We start from the raw sequence: 20,980 nt of genomic DNA, 5'->3' as shown, positions 1-20,980 counted from the left end.
GGGAAGAACAAATATAGAATGAACAGGAAAGTCAAAAATTAGTAAAAGGAAAATTAATTCCATAAACAAGATTGAAGATGGAAAATAAAAGGGAAGGAAGAGGGGGAATAAAAAAAAGAGGAAGGAAAATATATCTTTTTTTTTAAAAGGGAAAAATTACCCAGATATGGTGGCACACACCTATAATCCTAGGGATTCTGGATGCTGAGGCAGGAGGATTACAAGTTCGATACCAGCCTCAGCAACATAGTGAGGCCCTGAGCATCTAAGTTAATCCCTGTCTAAAAAAAATAAATAAATAAAAGAAAAATCCAGTGGGATGTGGCTGAGAGATAAAGTGTTTCTGGTTCAATCACCATTCGACAGAGAGAGAGAGAGAGAGAGAGGAGAAAGAACAGAGAAAATCCATTTTAAGAGTTAAAAAACAAATTAATTAAAAAATAGTAAGAAAAATATAATAAATGAAAAAGAAAAAGCTGTGTCAAAAACTCCTTCAGTCAAAGTATTTGCATTGGAGACACCCTTTGCAGGCCATCTAACATTTGAATCCACCAGATGTTTGGGAGTTAGTAGGTTGCAAAAGAAACCAGTTGCAGTTCCTCTCTTCCCACCAAACATGCTAGGATTGGGGGCAATATGTTGGCTATACTATGCTCCTCATTTTCTGTCAAGGAGATTAAGGGAATGTTGAGAAACAGGTCATAATATCCCTCAGGGGTTTTGTCTGGAAACCTGGAGTCATGTCAAAAGTCAAGCAAGCCCTTCCTTCAGTGGTTTGCAGACCCAACAGTGGGCACACACTTGCTCTAGAGGCCTCTAGCAGGTGCCCATTGGGGTGTGCCACGTGTCCTAGCCATGATGAATTCCTGAAAAGCTGGTGGAATATGGTGTAAAGCAATCAAATCTCCGATTTCCTACCTGGAGAGGCGACATGGAATGCCATGGATTGTCAGACGTTGTCTGAGCTCTCAGACATTGTCCCTATGTGCAAACATGTGCAACTGGAATTGCTCTCCTTCACAGAAGGTGGAACCACTTACCAATGAGACCTCCATCATTCCCTTTCAATTCAATGCTCTCAGCATGTTCGTGTCAGGCACTCTTCCTATCTGAGACTTTAGAACACTAACTTCCACTCAATTACTGTGGCAGGGTGGCCCAGGGACCTAAAATTGTGATTACTGCATATTGTCTATACCCAAGAGCAGTTTAGACCCTAACAGTGGCCACTTCTTAAGATAGCTCCAGGTTATTGTACCCTGAGAGCTTGCCCAGTAATGTAAATAGTATGGTACTCTAAAGGTTGCTTGTGTACAAGAGTACCCCTCTCAGAACAGTTCCCCAGATTTGATCTACAGCTTGTAGCTTGTTTCTCCCACAGGTAAGATTGCTGGTCTGCTGACACCATTCGGGCAGTCTGCACTCTACAGCTTCCTTATGCTTGCAGCTGGAGTTGAAGTTTTAAATTACCTTATGCTTGCAGCTGGAGTTGAAGTTTTAAATTACTTGGTACTTTTCTCTGGGCTACCTTTCGGCTTCTCCATGTTGTTTCATTCCTCACAACTTCTTTATAATTCCTCTCTTTCCCTTCTCAAAATACTATTGTCCCTTTGTTCCCTAACCTTTTTCACTCACAGTCACAACCAAGGTTCTTCTTTTCTGCTATTTACCTCTTTACCAAAATCTCTGATTTTTGAATAATAACAACTCCTGAAAAGAAGCCCAAGTGTAGATTTAATTCAATTGAAGGGGAAAAAAGTAACATTCTATGATTCCTACTGGAGTGACCAATGTTAATATCTGACATCACCTTTTTAAAGAGGTTGTTCAATCTACCTAAAGTGGGTCAAGTTTTGACATTACATACCTCATCTGAACTCTGAAGCCTAGAGTCATTAGTGAAATGTTTTGAGCAAACCATGGTTCATTCATTTTTCAGCCTTAATGACCATATGATTGTGATTTCTCGTGGATTCATGGCTGTCCTTAGGCTTCTGATGGTCTCATCCCAGTTCCTTACTCTTTCCCCTGTGCACTGACCCTTCCTAATCTCAGGCCATTGGCACTCAAGTGTGTGTGCTTTATACAAAATCAATACAGGTGCTGGTCCATTACATTTAGACTTTTAGAAATTATTCAGAAAAAGACACTTTTTAACTACTCAAGGTAGAAAACCTGAACGTTTTAGAATTGTTTTGTCACCTCCCATGCAGAAATCTACCAAAAACTGGATCAATTCTAGTAGGAACTATTAATAATTCCTACCTCACATCACTAACTAGATTATGTTGAGTTCAATTCCATTTTATGGTTTTTTGACAAGCAATTATTTTTCCTACTTGTTTTGGTAGGAATAGAGACTGAGTTACTGCCCTAGTTTAGTGATTCCACATCTTACCCAGAAAGTTCTGCACTCTGAAAGTGGATGCTCAACTTGGGGGAGGGAGAACCATGGGATAAGAAAACTCACTCTGTAAATACCATTGACTTGATTCTTTCTCTTCAGAGACCCCACAGCTCCGCCTAGTGGATGGGGGCAGTCGCTGTGCAGGCAGAGTGGAGATCCTTCACCAGCATTCCTGGGGAACTGTCTGTCATGACAACTGGGACCTGAGTGATGCCCATGTGGTGTGCAGACAGCTGGGCTGTGGAGTGGCCTTCGATGTGATATACTATGCACAGTTTGGGAAGGGATCAGGACCCATCTGGCTGGATGAGCTGAAATGCACAGGAGAAGAGGACCAACTGTGGAAGTGCCCTTCTCTGGGCTGGGGACGGCACAACTGTTGGCACTTGCAGGATGCAGGTGTCATCTGCTCAGGTATGCTCTGTGACTTCTCCACTGCCTAAGAGAATGGAAAGGACCAAAAGTGTGTCTCTGATCCTCTGAGCCACAGAGGAATAAGAGATTCCCATGGACCCCGGGTGCTTGAAATAGCAGTGGATGATGGGCTTTATTTAATTCTTTCTTCTAATACTGAAATGATGTCCTATCCCTTTTCTGCATTCATACTTGACAAGATAGGTTCTTTTTTTGTAGAATCATTCTAGTTAAAATCATCTTCATAATTTTGTCTCTGTAATTTACTATTTATAGGTTTACCTATAAATTACCACACATATCCTCATTTCAAAAGACAGACATAAATCAGGCTTGTTTTTTTCAGTTGACTGAGAATTTATATATGTATAAACAGAGATAGTTTTTCACTGGGTTAGTAGCTGTATGGGTATAGGGATGGGACTAAACACATCACAGGGGAATTTCAGGATTACCATAAACTTGTAAATCTCCTTTCCATATCTGACATCAGAATTCTCAGCTCATTAGCAGAAACTCTAGAGAACTGTGAGTGAAATGCTCTGAGTTACATGTTTTCCTTCCATCATTATTACAATAGATTCTCTCTACATTTCTTTTTCAAAGCAACATTTGTATAAACTTATGCTAGGGAGATGAATTTAGCCCTGTCCTGGCAGATCAATTTTGGAAGCCATAAAATATTAATGCATATTTATTATGGTAAGAGATTATGTAGTTTAAGACTCAGATTAAGGTGGTTATTTAATTATCCTCCACAAATACACCACATTAACAGTTATTCACACACCAAGCTGGCCTGTTAAGAGACAATGAACCTGTGAGTGCCTGCTTATACTGTGATAAAGAAAAGACAAATTGAAGGAGGAAGGAAGATAAGAGTTGCCTTTCCCCAACCTCAAGCAGCCCAGCAAGAAGAGAGATGCATCCTTCTTGGACAAGGGAAAGTGAATTAAGCCCAGAACTTAGACGTGAAACCCAGGACGAGGTGTGCCACAGGGAAACCTGGTGCTTGACAGAGCCCAACAACTCTGCCCCTATTCCAGTAACCTCAGATTGAGACCATGGAACTGTGTTGAGTTGGGCAGCAAAGAGACTTTCTGTACCACCACTCCTTCAATCTGTAGCAGAAGAGGGGAAACCAAGACTCTCTAACGATCAGGGGAACAGAGCAGGCACAGGACTTTGTCTTAGAGCTCAGTTTCAGGTCCACCATGATCATGAACAGCACTGAGTAGGAATTAGAGGCTTCAAATATAGAACAGAGATAATAGAGCAAGATCTGTGTGCTGGTGGGACAGACTCAAGAGGAGCCTGCATCACCTGTGACTGGTTGCAGGAGCCTTGGATCTTGAGTCCACCTCAGCAGCAGGCAGCTCAGAGCATTGAGGTCCTCAGTCCTGTGTTGCCTTGGCAGGCTGTGTCTTCAGGGTGTGGTATAGCACTGCAGCACTGGTGACCACAGGACGATCTACCTCATTCCTCCTTGAAGCCAGGCAGCACAATATGGAGAGAGCTAAGTCTCCGCTTGAGGGTGAGAAGTTAGTTGGGCAGTTGTGACTGGAAGCCTCGGGTTCTTATCTCTATATATTATAATACAGCTCTCAAAGATGAAAGATGAAGACTTTCAGGCATCAACAGAAAAAAAAAAAAAGAAATAACACATAAGGATGTCCCAATTCACCTAATAGCAGACTTCTTTTTTTTTTTTCAGCTGTAGATGGACACAATATCTTCATTTTATTTTTTTTTTAATGTGTTGCTGATGATTGGACTCAGTGCCTCACACATGCTAGGCAAGTGCTCAACCTCTGAGTTGCAATCCCAACCACCAAGACCATAATTCATTCATTCTTTCTTTCTTTCTTTCTTTCTTTCTTTCTTTTATTGTAAACAAATGGGATACATGTTGTTTCTCTGTTTGTACGTGGCATAAAGGCATGCCATTTGTGTAATTATAAATTGACATAGGGTAATGTTGTTTGATTCATTCTGTTATTTTTTCCCTTCCCCCCATCCCTCCCATCCCTCTTTTCCCTCTATACAGTCCTTCCTTCCTCCATTCTTTCCCCCCTCCCTAACCATAACTCTAATCCTAACACTAACCCCTCCCACCCCCCATTATGTGTCATCATCCACTTATTATCGATATCATTCGTCCTTTGGTTTTTTGAGATTGGCTTATCTCACTTAGCATGATGTTCTCCAATTTCATCCATTTGCCTGCAAATGACATAATTTTATCATTCTTTATGGCTGAGTAATATTCAATTGTATATATATACCACAGTTTCTTTATCCATTCATCATTTGAAGGACATCTAGGTTGGTTCCACAATCTGGCTATGGTGAATTGAGCAGCTATGAACATTGATGTGGCTGTATCTCTGTAATATGCTGATTTTAAGTCCTTTGGGTATAGGCCAAGGAGTGGGATAGCTGGGTCAAATGGTGGTTCCATTCCAAGTTTTTAAGGAATCTCCACACTGCTTTCCAGAATGGCTGCACTAATTTGCAGCCCCACCAGCAATGTATGAGTGTACCTTTCTCCCCACATCTCACCAACACCTGTTGTTGCTTGTATTCTTGATAATCGCCATTCTAATTGGGGTGATACAATTTTGTCAAACTAGACAAAGGGGCCAAAAATATGCAATGGAGAAAAGATAGCTTCTTCAACAAATGGTGCTGGGAGAATTGGAAATTCATATGCAACAGAATGAATCTAAACCCACATCTCTCACAATGCACGAAACTAAACTCAAAATGGATTAAGGACCTCGGAATCAGACCAGAGACCCTGCATCTTATAGAAGAAAAAGTAGGTCCAGAGCTTCAACATGTCGGCTTAGGACCAGAGTTCCTCAACAGGACTCCCATAGCACAAGAAATAAAAGCAAGAATCAATAACTGGGATAGATTCAAACTAAAAAACTTTTTCTCAGCAAAGGAAACTATCAGCAATGCGAAGAAAGAGCCTACAGAGTGGGAGAAAATCTTTGCCAATCATACTTCAGATAGAGCACTAATCTCCAGAATATATAAAGAACTCAAAAAACTCTACACCAAGAATGCAATAATCCAATCGACAAATGGGCTAAGGAAATGAATAGACACTTCACAGGAGAAGATCTACAAGTAATCAACAAACATATGGAAAAATGTTCAACATCTCTAGTAATAAGAGAAATGCAAATCAAAACCACCCTAAGATTCCATCTCACCCCAATAGCAGACTTCTTAATGGTAAACATATAGGCCAGAAAGAGTGCCTTGAGATTTTCACAAAAGTGAAGAAAAACCTGCCAATCGAGAATACTGAACCCAGCAAATCTATCCTTTAGAAATAAAGAAGCTACAAAGACATTATTGGACATCCACATGATACAGCAATCCCAATGCTGAGCATATGTTCCATGGAAGTGAAATCTGTATGTTGAAGAGACATCTGTACTCCCATGTTTATGGCAGTTCTATTCATAGTTGCCGAGAAATGTAAGTAATCTAAATGCCCATTGGATGATAAATGGATAAATAAATAAAATACGTTTATACAATAGGATACTATTTAAACATAAAAATGAATGAAATCCTTTCATTTAACATAACATGTGTGGGTCAGGATACCGTTACGTTAAGTGAAATAAGTCAGGCAAAGAAAGACAAGTATCTTATACTCTCACTGTATTTCAACTATAAAGATGTTGACCTCATAGATGTTGGGAATAGAACTGTAATTACCATAGACTGGAGAGTGTAGGGGATGAAAATGCAAGACAAAAGATTGATCATGAATGATGGGTTTTATTTAAAAAGGAGCTAGAAATTTTGCTGCACCAAGGTACAGTAAGATGACTATAGAACAATAATGAACAACATTTCAAAAAGCTAGAAGACAGCATATTGAAAGCTTTCACCCAAAAGCAATGAAAAGTGTTTGAGGAGAAAAAAAATGCAATGTGTACATGCATCAGCACATGAATTTATGCCATTAATACATACACTGTGTTATTAGGTATCAGTTATAATAAATTTATTTAGATGAAAACAAAGGAAAGTATAAAGGTGCAAGACATGGGGAAAATTATATAGTGTATATCTGATGGAATCAATGATACAAGTAAAGTGTATTGGCAGGCAAATTTGACAAGAATGGAAGTATGGAGATGTATAGAATTTTCTGAAGAAGATAGAGGGATGACACTGGAGGATTGACAAAGAGCACAGAAGGATTATCTGAGCAGGATTTAGGACCCTGGTGTAGGATGGGCAATCTGTGTACACTTGTGTTAACTCTGTACATCCCTCCTGCACAAAGATGGGGAATTATTTGCAAGAGTCACTCAAAGTTGAGGTATTGAGAAGGTTAGAATAGGGGAAGAAAAGTTCCCCTGGATCATACTTTTGTAAGAAACTTGAAACTTGCCCAAGGGAGCAATGCACCTGTGGAGGAAAAAGATCAGACAGGATATATGACTGCATTTTTTTTTATTTCCTCAAGTGAAAATGATTCCTTTAAATCAACAGATTTCTGCAGATGCAATTTTTCTTTCTTTTTCCACTCACTGGTTCATAAATGGCTTAAAACTATTTGATTTTGTCCCCACTAGATATAAAGTTCCACAAAGATGAGAACACTATTTCCTTGAAATACGTATATCCAACACCTAAAACATTTCTGGAACATGGCAATATCTGAAAAGTATTGTGAATAAGAAAACATGGAAGCAGACTCTTAGTGTTGGCTTTATACACCTCTCTGGTATATCAGACCTGTGTGGAAAGTTCAGATTGTGTTTCCTTTGAAGACCTCTCTGCCCCACTTTTTTTCTTTCCTAATCAGAGGCATTTTTACCCATACTTGGCCTCCAGGGACCACTCTCCTTGTCCCCTGCTGTGCTTTGAAGGAAAGGTCATGCTGCCACCTTTGGTTTTCAAAGGTAACTGGGAAGCCCAAGAGTACAGGGAAAATTTGGTCTTCAAGAAAATCACTGGGATCTATGTGGCCCTCTGGCTAGCCAAATATCACATCTGATGCAGACATTCCCATCTACGCAGGTGAAACGGTTCTGTGGCCTAAAGAGAAGAGTAGGATTGTGGAGTGATGGACAAGTAGACAGGTAGATACAGAAACAAGACTTAGGGTCAAAGTCCCTGTGAGTTGGCTGGATGCATATGAGTCCCAGCTACAGGCAGCATGGAGGAAGCAATCTAGGTCTTAGTGTAAGAAATGCAAGTGTGATCTTGATGAAAGTTGTTGAAAATCAACCTGGTAATTCTATCCCTTTTGTTTAGCTGAGTAAATTTGAGCCCAAAATTCTAATAGTGAGCAGTTGAGAGGACACTCTCCCAAATTGAAAGAGCCCAGGGTAAAATCTGGAATGTGGCGAATTGGGGATCTCCCAGGTGCCAGCAAGAGAAGCCACCAAAAGAACACACACTTGGCATTCTCAGTTCTTCTTACTCCTATTTTCCCAAGTCCCTTAGGTTACAGAGAAGAACGGTTTTGCTTGGTTGGTGGGGGCCTGGGTGCTTCCTTCTTTTGGACTCTATCTCTTCTGATTTATTACACAAAAAGAAAAGTCTGTTCTCTAATGTGAAACATGTAAATGCTGAACTTCAAGATTTTAATGTTACTTTTAATTTTGCTGTTTTTGTCCTTTGTAGTTTTCAGGGAAATTGATTTATTGTATAAATTCTGTACTCAGTGGCCCTTGGGAAAATTTCTGTTTCTCTACTATTCTTTCTGCTTAAAAATGTCTAGCAAATTTTCAGGTTACATTAGGAAGAAATCTTTTAAAGATTTCCTTTAAAGGACATGATCTGGAGAGTAACCTTCAGTATTAGCCTGGTCTTCACCCTGTTAATCCACCCCCATCCTCAAATGAGTAATTTACGAGTTGGATGAGGAGTTCCAAGTCAGAAGGGCTCTGTCATGGCCCTCACATGAAGAAATGTTACTCATGATCCGTGAAAATATAGAAGGCACAAGACATAGATAAAAATATTCCAAGTCAACATATAGTCGGCTTTGTATTTCCAGTACCCTCCACCTCACATCACCATCTCTAAGGAATTATTTCATTATTAAAACTCCACATGTCATGAAAATACCAGTCTCCATGCAGATATTGAAAGGTCCTTACCATGCCTTATGTAATTTTCAGTAGTGATGATGATTGAAACAATATGCAACCATGGGGGGAAAAACAGTGAACACCCATTTTTTCCTTTTTCTTTCCATGTCATTATCATCAGTCACTGCTTAGTTTCTATGGACTAAGACAAGTGTATCTCCTCCCACAAATCCTACTGCTCCTGGGACAATTGATCAGATTGAGCAGTGGCTCTGAACTCTGTGTTACATCTCAGAGGAAGAGATTCAGAAATGTTCAGGTTTAGAAGAAAAGTCAGTGACTATAGCAGAAAGGAAGTGAGGAGTTTTCATCCTGCTGTTTTACATTTAATTCTTTGATCATTTTCAATAATAATTATTTTTTAATAATTTTATAAAGACCATGTTAGGGAACATACTGTGAAGATTAAGTCAATAGGAGAACCCTAGATTTGATCTTATTTATTTTCCAAACTGGTATTTTCTAAAGAACAGGTATCATTTTATCTCCATGTGTTATGATTCTTTTTGACATCCACATATTAAAAAAGTATAAAATTTACACTTGTAGAAGACAAGTTGGAGTCTAATTTTCTTTTTAAAAAACTTATCCCTCAATTTTCTAACACTATAAAAACATGTACATTGTATAATAATTTAAAATATCACTAATAAAATATTAAATGCCTGTAGGCACTTGAATAATTTTAATTAAAAATTTCACATATATGTATGCATATGTGTGTCTGTATATGTATTCCATTCTAACCCACTCTCAGCCTATTATTTCATAAGAACATAGTTCTTATCAATATTTATCATATCTCATGTGTAACTTACCCCACATACCAGACTTCTACTATATAAATTTCCTTGAACTTTTGACATACTTATTCTTCTTTGTGAAATTTACAGTCTCATAGGATACAAAATAGAATAAACAACTAGATATTGTCCTGTTGTTTATATATGTGCATTTACTAAAGAGATCAGAAAATAAAATATTTAATTTACATAATATTATTTAATAAAAACCTTTATAGAAATATTATAGTTATATTTACATAGAGCCCACTTAGTTTGCTCATTTTAATTTTCTTCAAAGCATCTCTTCCTTTGGGAACAAGTCCTCAGGATCAGCACTGGGTGCACCTTGATGTGCTCATTTACACTATTCCACTTTCCCTGGTTATAGTGGTGGAACAACAACACAGGTAGCATCAGTTAAAATCTTTGCCCTAAAAATTTATCCTCTTATAAATCTAGCAGCACACCAGAGCCCACAGTCTCAGCTGTGAAAAGTCTTTCTGAAAAGCAAAGACAAAGAGAAAATAGCCGGGATTGGAAGGAACTTGTGGAGGGAACATCCTGGAAGCATGGAGTCCCCACTCCTCATGCTTTCTTTGAGTTCTGACCATCATGTACACCAAATTATTTGGGTTGGTTTATCACTTGTTTTATTTTTCTTTTACTCAATTTCAAATTTGTGAGATTTATCTACACTGTTGACTGATCAGATCATTTTATTTGCATACCATCAAATACATATTCCACCATTTTAAAAAATTCAGTTTACTGTCATTTGGGGGGGCTTGAGTTGAACATACATAGCCCATACAAGAAGGAAAATGTAGCCTGAAGATGTCAGCCTCACAGGTGAGACAGACAAATGAGGCTGAATTTTTTGTAATGAGCATCCTCACCAAGAGAATTAACATTGAGTACTATATTTAATGTTTTAAGTCTCAAAAAATCCTCAAGCAGGAGGTTTACTTCATGTTATGCCTCAAAACTCAAAGATAAAGCTTCCAATATAAATGCTGCTTATAACTCTCAGTGAGAGATACTTGTCAATTCTCCCACGGAACCATGAAAAACAGCTATTTAGGGTAAATTCTACCATTTTAGACTTCTTTAATTATGTTCAAGCCTTGATACAGTTTATGCCTCATGATTCAAGAAAAAGGGCTATGATGAACAAATAGTTGATAAATATGGGTCCTTATCTAGAGACTTAGATGAACCCAGCACTGAGCTTTTGTGACTGTAGATTATACAGACTAAGTGATAGATTCAATATAGCACTTTAGTTTCATTTGAGAATAAGTTCCATGTAAGAAAGACTGGTATAAGGAAGAATGGACATTTAAATGGTGGTATTACTTAACTCAATCATCTGGTAATGCAGAGAAGAAAGGGGAATTTTTTTTTTCTGCACCTCTTTATAACATTGAAATATTACCAAAGGAGAATATATTTTTGCAAGTAGAACTAATGAAAATTTCTAATCCACTATAATATAAGCAATGACTACTTAACTGAAGGACAACATAAACCAAAGAATACTTACCTTCTGTAACCAGGTGATCTGGGTTTAAAGAACAATGTACACTTACATATAACCAAACTTTGACTATTCTATTTATATTTCAATAAATAAAACAGAGTAATTATCCTCCAAAAATAGCAAGTGAGGATCATCTCTGTGTAGATGGTAGCTACTACTGGTTTCTAATTCATGTCTTTTTCAAAAAATGTTTCAAGAATTTTGAATGTATGTTATTTCAAAATGCAATACCTAGAACATACTATATCTCCAATTAATGTATTTTTAAGATATAAAAGTATTGCTGAGATTGCAACAATCATGCCCTCTGGATACTACTGTCATGGATGTATTACATGACAAATAAGTGATGCTCTGAGTATACATATCCTATGAATTTTACTTTTGACCCTCTCAGGCTGTAGCAGGGATAGGCTTCTTTGATCTGTGAAGAATGAAGATGAAACCTGAACTGCACTATCTATTTCTTCATCGAAATGCTTCAGATTTCATCAAAGGAAATTATACAAAAGTTCATTGCAAATGTTTGATATTGCAATAGAATTCAGTGCTAAGGCAAATATACCTTTCTGGTATTTTAACCTCAGGGGGCTATAATCAGATATCCCAGTGGATTCTCTCAGAACTTGGATATACTGTTGTTTTATCTACAATGAGACATTCTAGCTCTTGGGAGCTAGAAATGTACCATAAACAATGGGAAAAAAGGAAATAGGGCCAGTGCAGACAAGCTTGTGTCTCTAATGAAACCAGATCTATGATCAATGATGCACAACTGGAAACCCTCACTGGTGGTGCTGTTGTTGACCCCTAGTGTGGAGCTAGAACTGAGGGGAAACTGAGTCCACAGGGAAGGAGACCTGGCTGACCCACAGGCACAGCCTACAGTCAGAGTTTCTGTTCTGGTGACTGATCATTATTGTTCCTGTCCATGGGCAGCAATATTGATGGTTGATTATTATGATGCCCTTGTAGCTTTCATACTCTTTATAGTCATAACATCCTAAAGATTAGTGATTTCAGTTTGGAAATACTTGTATTTTCATTGTGATTTTCCAAGTGAGGTACATCATTGTCATCTCTCCTTTTCAATAATGATATAATTTGGAATAACCTTGTAATAAGACCTCAGGAATCCAAACTTTGTATTAATATATCAGTTTCAGAGAGAAATAGGAGTATTCTAATTATAATGCTTTAAGTAACAATTTTAATAAAGCAGATGAATGCTTTGGAAGTTCATTCCATTTTGATGACTTACTTTGAGAAGAAAAAATATTGAACATGCTATTTTTTCAGAGAAACGATGTCCTTCTTCAGGACATCAACTTTCTACTACATTACAATTCCATGTTTGCAGTCTTCCAACTCTGCTTATTAGTAACTAAATGATTCATCAAAACAAAAAAGCAAATAAGCATGCTCAAATCTCTTGATAACTTCTATCCTACTTCTAAATTCTCTTTCTTCTTTAATAGGAAAAGTAAAGAATTCAGATTATCTTAGTTATAATAACCTACTTTCCATCTTAGTCTCACACTACTTAGAGGGCTCTTTTCTCATCTCTAAAAGGACATTAATGTAAATTGTCATTTTTTATATGTACTGATTGTTTTATTCACTAAAATTGTTAACATAGTTGGAATTATTACCTGTGAAATGAAAGGTTGAAAGTAAAATAGTGAAAAAATTAATTCTAGTCATTTTTCTACACTGAGTTCAAATTCAGGAGATAAATATTGAACTTATTATAAAGGAGGAGACTGACACAGACACACAGACAGACATTCAAACACATGGATAGATATATTCTAATACATAGAATAATGTGTCCATATAAAAGAAAACACACATTTAAAAAAAAAATTCTTGGAGTCAGTCAATTAGAACGGACCTTAAAAATTCCTCCTCTAAAATTTGTCTCCAGACACTTGTTTATGACATTCCCATTCTGACACCAACTGCTGATTCCATTCTCCGCATCCCATTCCTAGGAAAGGAAAAGATTTCACAGCATTTCCTGTGACATGTAGTTCCCAATTCCAACCCTAGGTACTCATTTTATTGGTTATTTTCTTCCATAGGATTTGTGCGTTTGGATGGAGGAGGTGGACCTTGCTCTGGGCGAGTGGAAGTAAATTCTGGAGGAGGATGGACTCCAGTATCTGATGGGAATTTCACCTTCCCCACCGCCCAGGTCATCTGTGCAGAGCTGGGGTGTGGCAAGGCAGTATCGGTCCTGGGGAGCTTGCCCCTCAGAGAGGCCAGTGAACAGGTCTGGGCTGAAGAGTTCCAGTGTAAGGGATGGGAGCAGGAGCTCTGGTTCTGCCCCAGAAGGGCCTGTCCTGGAGGCAGCTGTCAACACAGTGGGGCTGTGCAAGTTGTCTGCTCAGGTGAGACTTATGGCAGTACTTTAACCTTTCTGCACACTCTTCTGTGGTAACAAAATGTGAAATCGTGTTTCTCCTTCCAGAGTACACAGAGGTCAGGCTCACGAAAAATGGCAGCTCTCAGTGTGAGGGTCAAGTGGAGATGAAGACCTCTGAAGGCTGGAGAACACTCTGTGCCTCCCACTGGAATATGGCCAACGCCAATGTTGTTTGCCGTCAGCTGGGCTGCGGGGTTGCCCTCTCCACCCCAAAAGAGCTTACTTTGTGGAAGGACATGATGAGATCTGGAGAGACCGATTTCACTGCTCCGGGTCTGAGTCCTTCTTGTGGAATTGCCCTGTGACTGCCCTGGGTGTTCCCGCCTGTGCCCATGGAAACACAGCCTCTGTGGTGTGCTCAGGTATGGGAGGTCAGGACTGACTGGAACTCGGTTTGCTCATTGAGTGACATGTCTCTGAGAGCAGACAGTGTGGAGGGCTGACTTCCAAAATGTGATATTCTGTGGTGAAATATGATTCTTCTCAATAATCATACATCTTCAGGTACTTTAAGGGTTATTCAGAGGAATTCTTTTTGACTGACAAAGGCTAGAGATTATTATTACCTATATAGTTTAACCATAGCAAACATGGATAAGATAAGGAACACCCAAATACATTCTGCAAAGTTGCCTCAAATCTTAACGTTGTGACACAATATTTGCTTCAGACTTTTTATTATATATTTTTATTTGTACTTATTAGGTTTACATGGTTATTCTACTGTCTTTTCTATTCCTACTCCCCCTCCAATCCCTTATTCCTCTTTCTAATCCAAAGTTCTTCTATTTTTCACTACCCTCCCTTATTTTGAGTTAGCATCCACATATCAGAGAAGATGTCAGCTTTTGGTTTTGGGGGACTGACTCATTTTGCTTAGCGTAATATTTTCCAGCTACATCCATTTTCTGGAGATGCCATGATTTCATTTTTCTTTAGGGCTGAGAAAATAGTCACTTGTGTATACATACTACCTTTTCTTTATGCACTCATCTGTTGAAAGGCACCTAAGTTGATTCCATAGTTTAGCTATTGTGAGTGAGCTGCTATAACAATGATGTGGCCGTGTCACTGTAGTGTGCTGATTTTAAGTCCTTTGGGTATAAAACAAGGAGTGGGATAAACTGGGTCAAAGGGTGTTTCTGTTCCGAGTTTTCTGAGGAATCTCCATACTCCTTTCCATAATGATTGCACATTTTGTATTCCCACCAGCAATGTATGAGTGGACCTTTTCCCCCAAATCCTCACTGACTTTTACAGTTGCTTGTATTCCTGATAATTGCATTTCTAATTGGAGTGAGATAAAATCGTAGTTTTGATTTGCATTTCTCAAATTGCTGGTGATGTTGACTATTTTTTCATACATTTGTTGATCGATTGTATATCTTCTTTTGTGAAATGTCTGTTCAGTTCCTAACCCATTTATTGATAGGTTATTTGTTTTTTGGGTGTTAATTTTTGGAGTTCTTTATATATCCTAGAGATTAATCCTCTATCTGAGGTGCATGTGGTACAGATTTTCTCTCACTCTGTAGGCTCTCTCTTCACATTATTGATTGTTTCTTTTGCTGAGAAGAAGCTGTTTAGTTTGAATCCATCAATGATTGATTCTTAATTTACCTTCTTGTACTTTAGGGGTCTTGTTAAGGAAGTCAGATCTTAGGCCAACGCGGTGAAGATTTGGGCAACTTTTTCTTCTGGTAGTCACAGGATCTCTATTCTAGAGCCTAAGACTTTGATTCACTTTGAGTTGAGTTTTTCACAGGGTGAGAGATAAAGGTTTAATTTCAGTATGTTACATATGACTTTCCATTTTTTCCAGCACCATTTGTTGAATAGGCTATCTTTAATCCAGTGAATGTTTTTGGCACCATGGTCTACTATGAGATAACTGCATTTATGTGGGGTTGTCCATGTGTCTTCTATTCTGTACCATCTGTCTATGTGTCTGTTTTGGTGCCAATACCATTCTGTTTCTAATACTATAGCTCTGTAGTACAGTTTGAGGTCTGTATTGTGATGCCTCCTGCTTTACTTTTCTTACTAAGGATTGCTTTGACTATTCTGCATCTCTTATTTTTCCAAATGAATTTCATGATTGATTTTGTCCTCTATGAAGAATGTCATCATGTTACTTGTATTCTTGATAATTGCCATTCTGACTGGAATGAGATGAAATCTTAGAGTAATTTTTTTTGTATCATAACTTATTTTTATTAGCAGTTTCTTTTTTAAATTTATTTTTATTGTAAACAAATCAGATACATCTTGTTTCTTTGTACATGAAGAGAGGCGTACCATTTGTGTAATCATACATTTACATAGGGTAATGTTTTTTGATTCATTCTGTTATTTTTTTCCTTCCCTCCAACCCTCCCACATCTCTTTTCCCTGTATACAGTCCCTACTTCCTCCATTCTTGCCCCATTCCCACCCCACCATTATTTGTCAACATCCGCTTATCAATGAGATCATTCGTCCTTTGACTTTTTAAGATTGGCTTATCTCACTTAGCATGATATTCTCCAATTTCATCCCTTTTCCTGGAAATGCCTTGATTTTATTATTTTTTATGGCTGAGTAATATTCCATATATATATATATATAATGGAATATATATATATATATATACACACACCACAGTATATATGTTTTTTTATATATAATGGAATATATATATATATATATACACACCACAGTGTATATATATATATATATATATATATATAATGGAATATATATATATATATATATATACCGCAGTATGTGTGTGTGTGTGTGTGTCTATATATATATATCTACCACTATATATATGTATATATATATATATATATATATATATATATATATATATACCACAGTTTCTTTATCCATGCATCAATTCAAGGGCATCTAGGTTGGTTCCACAATCTGGTTATTGTGTTCTTCTTTTTCTACGTCTTTGAACTGTAGTGTTAGGTAGTTTATTGTTTGATTTTTTCTTCTTTTATTGAATGTGCTCCACAAAATAAATTTTCCTTAAGTACTGCTTTCATAGTGTCCCAGAGATTTTGATATGATGTATCTTTGTTCTCATTTACCTCTAAGAAATTTTTTAATTTCCCTCCTGATGTCTTCTGTTATGCATTCATCATACAATAGTGTATTATTTATCTCCAGGTGTTGGAGTAGTTTCTGATTTTTTACTCTGTCATTTATTTATAATTTCAATTCATTATGATCTGATAGAATACAAGGTAGATCTCTATCTTCTTGTATTTGCTAACATTAGCTTTGTGGCATAAAATATGATCTATTTTAGAGAAGGATCCATGTGCTGCTGAGAAGAAAGTATATTTGCTCTTTGTTGGATGGTATATTCTATATATGTCTGTTAAGTCTAAATTATTGAGTGTGTTATTGAGATCTATGGTTCTTTGTTCAATTTTTTTGGAAGATCTGTCCAGTGGTGAGAGAGGTGTGTTAAAATCACCCTAGTATTATTGTGTTGTGGTCTATTTGATTTCTGGCATTGAGAAGGATTTATTTGACATATATGGATGAGCCACTTTTTGGGGTATAGATATTTATGATTGTTATGTCTTGCTGATTTATGTTTCCCTTAAGCAGTATGAAATGTCCTTCTTTATCCCTTCTGACTAACTTTGGCTTGAAGTCCACATTATTGAAATGAGGATGGATATCCGGCTTTTTTGCTGAGTCCATGTGCATGGTATGTTTTTTCCCATTCTTCACATTTAGTCTCTGGGTATCTCTTTCTATGAAATGAGTCTCTTGCAGGCAACAAATTGTGGATTGTTCTTTTTTATCCAATCTGCCAGTGTAGGACTTTTGATTGATGAGTTCAGGCCATTAACATTCAGGGTTATTATTGAGATATGATTTCTATTCCAAGTCATTTGGCTCTTTTTTTTTTTTTTTTTTTTTTGACACGTTCTTTGTTTCTCCTTTATTTGGTGGTTCCTTTAGGGTAGTGCCTCCCTTTGCTCATTTATATTGTTGTTTTTCATCTTTTCCTCATGGAATATTTTGCTGAGAATGTTCTGTAGCGCTGCTTTCTTTTTGTAAATTCTTTTGGCTTCTGTTTATCATGGAAGGATTTTATATCGTCATCAAATCTGAAGGGTAAGTTTTGCTGGGTATAAGATTCTTGGCTGGCATCTGTTTTCTTTCAGGGCTTGAAAAATATTGTTCCTGGTCCTTCTAGCTTTTAGGGTCTGGATTGAAAATCTGCCGATATTCATATTGGTTTCCCCATGAGTGTCATTTGATTCTTTTCTCTTGCAGCCTTTAAAATTCTGTCTTTATTTTGTAAGTTAGGTATTTCATTATAATGTGCCTCTTGTGTGGGTCTATTGTAATTTTGTATGTGTGGGAGTCCTATAACCTTTGTATTTGATTTCCATTTCATTCTTCAGATTTGGGAAATTTTCTGATATATTTCATTGAATAGATTGTTCATTCCTTTGGTTTGGTTTCTCTGTGCCTTCCTCTATCCCAATTATTCTTAAATTTGGCCTTTTCATGATATCCCATAACTCTGTAGATTCTGTTCATGATTTCCTACCATCTTCTCTGTTTGATCAACTTTGATTTCAAGGTTAAATATTTTGTGTTCAGTGTCGAGGTTCTGTAATCCAGGTGTTCTATCCTATTGGTTATGCTTTCTATGGAGTTCTTAATTTGGTTTATTGTTTCCTTCATTTCAAGGATTTCTGTCTGTTTTTTTTTTTTCAGTATCTCTAACTCTTATTGATATGATCTTTTGCTTCCTGCATTTGCTATTTTAACTGTTGAGTGGTGCAATCATTCAAAGGCCTGCATTTGCTCTTTCATCTCCATTTTGCTTCTCTGATCATTTCATTATGTATATTCTGAACTCCCTTTCTGACATTTCTTCGACCATGCTGTCATTGGATTTTATTGCTATACCATCTAGGTTTGTTTGGGACATTTTCTTCCCCTGTTTTCTTATATTACTCAGGTATCTACCCCTCTAGTAGTGAAACTCTGAGATATTGCAGATTCCTCTATTGACTAATATTGTCTCTGTAGATTTCAATAACTCACCTCTTAGCCTTCAGTAGCCTGAAGTCTTGGAGGAACTTGATAATGCAGTGCATCACAAGGGAGCTGGCCCTCTGGGGTGGTGGCCTTCAGGTAGGGTATATCCCTGCCAGTGGGCAGAGGCCCCTCCCACTTGTTGGATGATGGACAGCAAGGGGGACTAGACTGCAGGACTGGGGCACATTTGACTCTGGGCCTCTGTCTCTGGTTCTATTGCTCTGGTGGGAAAGCCCTCACCCAGCGGGGAAGACTCACCCAGTGGGTGAGTTTGCTGGGCAGCTCTCCTCGAGAAGTCACTTCAGTCCAGAAACTACACACCGGAATGGGAAGCCCTCCTCTGTGATGTTCCTAGGGATCTGACCTACACCGCCCTGGGCAGGGGAGCCTGGCTCTGCTAGGGACTCCCTCGATGAGCGGCCTTCCTCTGCTATGTTCCCTGGGGACCAGAGCTACTGCAAGGGCCTCAGACCCTGACTCAGTCTAAGCCTCTCACTCTGCGGCCCTCCTCGCATTGCTCCCTGGTTGACTGGGTACTCGCTCCAGCAGGGGAGTCTCACTGGGCCACTCTACCCCACAAAGTTCCCCTGCATTTTGGGACTACTGCCCCATCTGGGGAGCCTGATCAGTGGAGAGACTTACACGGTGCTCTGAGTTGGTCCGAGTCTCTCAAACCTCCTCTCTTCTTGACTCCTGTTTCTTGTCAAAGGTCCTCTAGCCTCTTGTAGGTGTCTCAGGAAGGGAGCTGCCCTCCCCAATGATGATGGCCGTGCCCTCAGGAAAATAAGAATGCCTGCACCAGCCTTGAAAGAAGCCTCTGGCTAGCTCCGCAATGCAGGAGGGCTGGCTTGTCTGCCGGCTTGCTTCGGGGATGGCAGTAGACCTCGGAGGGTGGTGGTTGGGCGGAGTTGCTCAGTGATGGCCTTCTGTCTTTGGCCTGGTTGTGGGCGGGTTGGCTGCACGGCCCCTAGCTCCAAAATCAGGCAGGCTGGGTGCCCGCTGGCTAACTCCGAGATGCAGGTGGCCTGACTCACATGCCAGCTCGCTCCACAACTGCGACCTGAACAGTGATGGCGCCCCGTCCTCAGTCATAGAGTAATTTGATTGGCATTTCTCAAATTCCTTGAGATGTTGAACTTTTTTCATATATTTCTTGACTGATCACATTCTTCTTTCCATGAAGTGCCTGTTCAATTCCTTTGCCCATTTATTAATTGGAAAATGTCGGTTTTCAGGGTTAAATGTTTTGAGTTCTTTATCTATCTTGGATAATACTATTTGAGTTACAAGAGGCAAAGATTTTCTCCCATTCTGGAGGCTCTCTCTTCCAGCTTTGATGGTTTCCTTTGCTATGAAAAGTTTTCTAGTTTGAATTATCCCATTTGTTGATTCTTGATTTTACTTCTTGCACTTTAGGAGTCTTATGGAAACAATTCAGTTTCTAGGCTGACATGGTAGAGATTTGAGTTTTTTTTATATTAGGCACAGGGTCTCTAGTACAGTGCCTAGACTGATCCACATTGAGTTGGTTTCTGTGCAGGGTGAGAGATAGGGGTTCAATTTCATTTTGCTACATATGGATTTCTAATTTTTCCTGCACCATTTGCTGAAGAAGCCAACTTTTCTCCAAGTATGTTTTGGCACCTGTGTCTAGTATGATATAAACTCTATGTATATGTGGGTTTGCCTGTTTGTCTTCGATTCTGTACCCTTGGTCTACATGTCTGTTTTGGTGCCTATATATGCTGTTTTGGTTACTATAGTATAACTTAAGATCTAGTCTTTGATGCTTCCTGCTTTACTTTTCTTGCTAAGGATTGCTTTGGCTATTCTGGTCTTTCATTTTTCTAAATGAATTTCATGACTGCTTTTCTATTTCTATAGAAATGTCAGTGGAATTTAATAGGAATTACATTAAATCTGTATAATGTCTATTGGTCATTTGGTCAATTTGACAATGTTAATTCTGCCTATCCATGAACATAGGAGATCTTTCCATCTTCTAAAGTCCTTCTTCATTTCTTTCTTTAGTGTTCTGTAGTTTTCATTGTAGAGGTCTTTCACCTCTTTTTTTTTTTTTTTTAGATTGACTTCCTAATTCTAGTGCTATAAAACAATGGGGTTGTTTCTATTTTCTTTTGCAGTGGATTCATTACCGATGTATAGGAACACAATTGATTATGGGTGTTAATTTATATTCTGTTA

General features: G+C 38.3%; 1 protein-coding gene across 1 annotated transcript in view; it reads left to right on the top strand.

Annotated features, from left to right (window-relative positions):
* The window catches only part of LOC124982758 (antigen WC1.1-like), a 111,067-nt gene that overhangs the window by 53,903 nt on the left and 36,184 nt on the right, over positions 1-20,980 (top strand). Inside the window, 4 exon segments of the mRNA XM_047549694.1 lie at positions 2,507-2,821; positions 13,368-13,676; positions 13,757-13,935; positions 13,938-14,073. Of these exon segments, the coding sequence (XP_047405650.1) occupies positions 2,507-2,821; positions 13,368-13,676; positions 13,757-13,935; positions 13,938-14,073 (939 nt within the window).

The sequence above is a fragment of the Sciurus carolinensis genome, chromosome 4 (assembly GCF_902686445.1).
Source record: "Sciurus carolinensis chromosome 4, mSciCar1.2, whole genome shotgun sequence".
Lineage (NCBI taxonomy): Eukaryota > Metazoa > Chordata > Mammalia > Rodentia > Sciuridae > Sciurus > Sciurus carolinensis.
This window is presented reverse-complemented; position numbering and strand designations above follow the sequence as displayed.